We start from the raw sequence: 5,239 nt of genomic DNA on the forward strand, positions 1-5,239 counted from the left end.
TTTCAAACGAATTATAATTTAGTTTTGGTTTAGGGTCCATTAAAACGCTCAAATCATATATGGCTGCTACTCCACCTCGTTGGCAACTCACTTACGCTCTTTCAAGCTACCTTGTGGTACATCAGTCAAGTCAAATCACAGTGTTTAGCTATCTGGTGATGTGGGCCTTGCTACGCGCTCAGGTGCCAGAATAGGTGTCGTGGGTCCAGTGTGACAACTGCCACAAATGGTTTCACACCTTGTATGTCAGCTGGTAGGAGGAGATGGACGGAGAACATTTTTGGTGATTTTGGTGTCTCGATGTTTGATTTATTTATTATTAGGGCCCGAGCACTGACCAGGACCTATAGTGTTTGCTAGGGTTATTATTATTTTAGTACCAAATGAATCACATTTTTGGAGGCCAACTTACGAAAGTCTGCACACATGTCAGTCATGGAGAAAAATTCTGTATTTTATGGGTCTCCACTATGACCATGGCAAAATGGCCCCACAGGCGCCCATAAACTTCTTCAATCTCAACAAAACTTCACATGTATGATAAGAGTCCCGTCCTAAACACGTCTACATGATAATATTCAGATAGTCATAGCGCCCCCTACTGGAAACAGGAAATGTCATGTTTCATAGCAGGTTGATCAGATCCAGCTGACAATTAGTTAGAAAATGCAAAACATATTGTTGATGATATTTCATGATTGTGGTGACTGTTTGTTGTGTCATTTGTCTTTTAATTAAAGAACATAATTTTATGCGTGAACATTGATTTGTTATATTATACTATATACTAACTCTGCACTGAGTGCATTACAGGTAATTGTTATATGTGCATACAGCATATGTGTCTATAATTGCTAAATTAAATGCATTAGCTTGTATTTTTTTAAGTGATTGAAACGAGAAGTGTTTAACATAATATCCAGTAGGTGGTAATAATAATTTAGAGTTGTCGAAGCATTGTGTCTTATTTTGAAGGAGGAAAGTACAGTCTCGGATGTGTTGATGTTAGTTTGTCCTACTCAGGAACAACTTAATACCCCCACAACACCAGCAGCGCTCAATGTTTACAGCAAGTGTACGTAGCTGTCTGACTCAGGAAATGCTGCGCACGGCTAAATCACCAGCGATAGCGTCCTTTTACCGACTCTAGTAAAGAAGTAAATGGTTAAAATGATACATGGTTAGAAAGTTAAGAACTTTGTCTTTACATTAACACCTTTAAATCAACTGAAACCATTACATGATCATTTATATTAGTAGTTCAAGGGAATTGCTAATAGAATGTTAGCAAAAGAAGTGTCCGACTCAGGACACATGTACGTGAGACTAATTAAAAAATAAGTAATCTTTGAAACATTACCTTCTCTTGTGCCAGGCTTATTGGTATCACACAAACTGCAGAATGCCGGTTGAATCCTCAAACAGGACAATATATTGTAATAATAAATAAATTAACTATCATTACACTAGGACCTGGAGTGAGTGGACCTCCCCAAGCACCACTAAACATGAAAGGTATAGAACATATAACACGTGGGCCTCAACTGACTTTACATGTTCGAAAGGGAACAATGATAATGTAATGTTTATCAATGTGCTGTGCAAATATATATGTATTTATATACATTAAAAAATACATAAGGTCAAAGACATAGAGACACGCTTGTAAGGCCACAATCTAATCCAGCAATCAATTAAACTTAAAAAGGTTCAAATATAATAGATTTTACATTTTAGACATCTGGATCCAGCTTCAACAGCATTCAGTGGCTTTATTTCAGCTACTTCACAGAAAAAGTGTTAAAAGAAAAAACAGCATCCGAAAAAAAAAGGACATGCAGGTATGCTGTGTAATATCTGAATGACTGACAGCGCATAAAAATAACTTTAGAGCGACGCTTTGATATGAACTGAATGAATTCGAACATGTAATGAATGAAACGGAGAAGAAGACAGAAAGACTCAGCGTTTAAGTTGGCTACCTCTTCTACAGAGTTTCCCTCATCTCCGGGTGAGCAAACTCAGTTTTCTCTAAACTTTAGCTAAAAGATGTAATGCTAACATTACAGCATAGCTAGCTTTGTAATAGCAGTTAGATGACAGAGCACATTAATATGAAAATATAAGGACATTGAATAACATAATCTTTCACAATCACATAGTAATAGCGCTACAGATCTATACCATTCAGAATCATTACCACTTTTTCCGTAGGTACCGTTAACAGGTGACTGAAAAAAAATCACTATATTTAAATAATTCAATTAACATTATAAACGTTTGACAACTATTGGCTTTAACTAACAACCACTAGTCGACTCGGAAAATCTTTAGGGCAACAGCCAAGCACAGCGCAAAAGCGAGCTAATGTGGAGTATCCGATATTCCTTATTCCCTGCATCACTAATTGTTAATGCTAAGCCTACCTGTAAATTATGTGACCAATTGGGAGCAAGTGCTGTCCTGTATTTTAAAGAGAAACTCCTGGAAAATGTCCTGGAATGCCCTGGAAAATTATTTCTTAAAAGGACTGGGAAATGTTGTCTAGGTGCAACCATCTGGAGCACACCAGAGTACACATCAGTAGGCTGGCACAGGATTAAATTAATCTCTTGTAAAAGTTCTCATTCTGCCAAATCAATCACTAATTTTTACCTGTGTTGCACTTACATGTACTTCTCCTTTAAACAATAAAGTGACTTGGCAGAAGATTGTGAACAGTGTTCTGTGGCCCCGAAGGCTCTCTAATGGCTGACCAGCCAACAGAAGTAGTAAATTTCACTAATGACTTTCCAATGGTCTTTAATTCTCCATTTAGGAGAAGAGGAAATGCCAGGGCCGTTGGAAAGGTTAATGTGACTTTCACCCACTAATAAACATGCCTTGATCAAAGAACAATGCAATTAAAAGCTTCTTTATTCACTGGACATACACACACGCTCCCTCACACACACATGCATATGAACACACACATATGCAGATGCACAGATATCACAACTATTTCCCAATTAGATTTTCAATTTTGAACTAAATGGATGAAGTTAATGAAATGGTCTTTTAGAACAGACTGATTTTCAGTGTGAGAGATGGTGATAAAATAAAGATTACGGAGAGGAAATCAATGAGATTGGCCTGAAAATGTAATATATTTAATAAGAACAGCAGATTAAAGAGCTGATGTTAGAGATTGGAAAATGGAATGATCACAACAAAAACAACCACAGACTGATGAAGGCGCTGATGATGATAGTGAATACTAGATAATCCTGTTTCTGCAGCTTTCTCAGCCAGAGAAGCTAAATGAAAACTGGGTTTTATTTTTATGATTTTGAGACATTGAAACAGGCTATTTTGTGGAAACCCAAAAGAAAGAGATAGACTTGGATCTAAAAAGCCAAAATAATTTTTTAACTTCCCAGGCCCAGGGCTTTAGGGTTCTGGAAATACTGAGGTTCGAAGCTATCATACTTGAGACATTTTTTCTATTGTCTCTGACTAGTCTTGGCCTCGGCCATTGGCTGCCAAATATTCTAGTTGGTCTCAACCAAGCATTCTCAGTCTTGACTCTATCCCTTTCATTTGGACTCTGGCTCAGCTTTTCCCGTAACACATCCAGTACCCACCCTTGATTTTTACTATGTATTATTGTCTATATGTTATATTGTCTCTATGACAAACACCTAGCAGTGCTAGCACAATTTAGCACAATTTAGAGGTCCTTACCCCAGTAACACTTTGTTCAAGGACTGGGCCAGAATAAGATAAGAGGAAAGAGAGTGTGTTGTTACTGCTGACTACAGACTGAGGGAAGCTGCTGAGCTGTTCCACGTCAATTGAAGCATGCCATCCATTTCCCCAGTATACAGCACAGACACTTGCACACACCCTGAAACCCTGAAAACATGCAGTTCGCCAACCTTGGGACCGCTGGAGCAGCTGGAGGCCCACTGACCCTGAAAGAAGATAGGACAACACAGAAATGAGCATGATGCTCTAGTCTGGGACAACACTTTATTCAAAAAGGAACATAATCTATATAATAATTTGTTTCTAACCTATAGCACTTTGAGATCTTCTGATGANNATTATTATTATTATTATAATTAATTGGTACTTAAAATTGGTTCTTGATAAATGCAGCTTTCATGTGGCTCATGTTTTTCCTGAGAACTAAGAAGCAGTACCTGCTTGTGTTCAAACTAGCTTGTGAATTGGGTTTTACATTAGCTGATTGAAAATAGTGTCATATTGGGGTCCTGTTGGTAACTATAAAGCCACATGGAGTCTGCCTTTGCTAAAATCCATCCTTAAGCGAGAGCTGTGACAGCATTCTTGATCAAGGATGTTCTCAATGGGTGTTGGACTCCACCAAAGCTGTCGGTTGTCTTCAATTCAAGGATACAGCAGACTGCTGAAATTGCTGCAGTGCTGCAGCTCTGGAACTGGTGACCACTGCTCATAGTTGAGTTTATCAGCTTAATAGTAAAGAAAAAAATACACAGGATCTGAAACAAGATGTAAATTTCATTATCAAGGAATTAAAATATCCTGTTTTAAAAACTTAATACGTTGATCCTCTCCAGCCGACTGTTGGTTGATGTGTGAGTGTGTACTTGGGTGTGTGTGTGTAATAGTAAATTGCTGACTTCATTAAGGCAGGCCTCCTATCCTCACTCATTTAATTACTAGAGAAAAGGTTAGTGCCACAACGCAATTTACCAAATGTGATTTCTTAGCAGCTATTAACTGTGTGTGTGGGTGTGTATGTAGAGACAGAGAGGAGGAGGGGGATGGTGGGTCTTTTTGTGCTCTCTGTGGATGTTTGTGAGTATGTGTGTGTGGGGGTGCTTCAATTAGATTCAAATGCTATCAAATTCACAGGGCACCATTAACTGTTGTAGAGGATTTTTTAGTTTAAGTTCCATGTAGGATGCAGGCAACTTAGGTAACCAATACCTGTCTCTGTGGTGTACATGGACCTCCGCTCTGTAGTAATTAGTCCACCTTGCAATATTTTGAATTAAAGAAAACCCACAGGAGCACAGCCAATGAAAGGGTGCGCTGAGCCTCATCATGTCCCATCTTTGATTCTATAATTGTGATGTTTAGTGCAGACAAAGTTAGGAACCTTCAAGGTCCAGTGTGTAACATTTAGGAGGATCTATAGTCAGAAATTGAATATAATATTCATAGGTATGTTTTCATTAGTGTATAATCACCTGATTATAGGAATTGTTGT

The 5,239-nt window shown here is 38.2% G+C and overlaps 1 protein-coding gene across 1 annotated transcript in view; it reads right to left on the reverse strand.

Annotated features, from left to right (window-relative positions):
- LOC118330279 (zinc finger protein 569-like) overlaps window positions 1-5,239 on the reverse strand; it is a 12,152-nt gene that overhangs the window by 5,883 nt on the left and 1,030 nt on the right. The window contains exon 2 of the mRNA XM_035664766.1: window positions 3,918-3,953. Within this exon, the coding sequence (XP_035520659.1) occupies window positions 3,918-3,953 (36 nt within the window). The remainder of the gene's footprint in view (window positions 1-3,917; window positions 3,954-5,239) is intronic.

The sequence above is a fragment of the Morone saxatilis genome, unplaced genomic scaffold (assembly GCF_004916995.1).
Source record: "Morone saxatilis isolate NCDOM2014 unplaced genomic scaffold, NCSU_SB_2.0 Contig2, whole genome shotgun sequence".
Taxonomy (NCBI): domain Eukaryota; kingdom Metazoa; phylum Chordata; class Actinopteri; family Moronidae; genus Morone; species Morone saxatilis.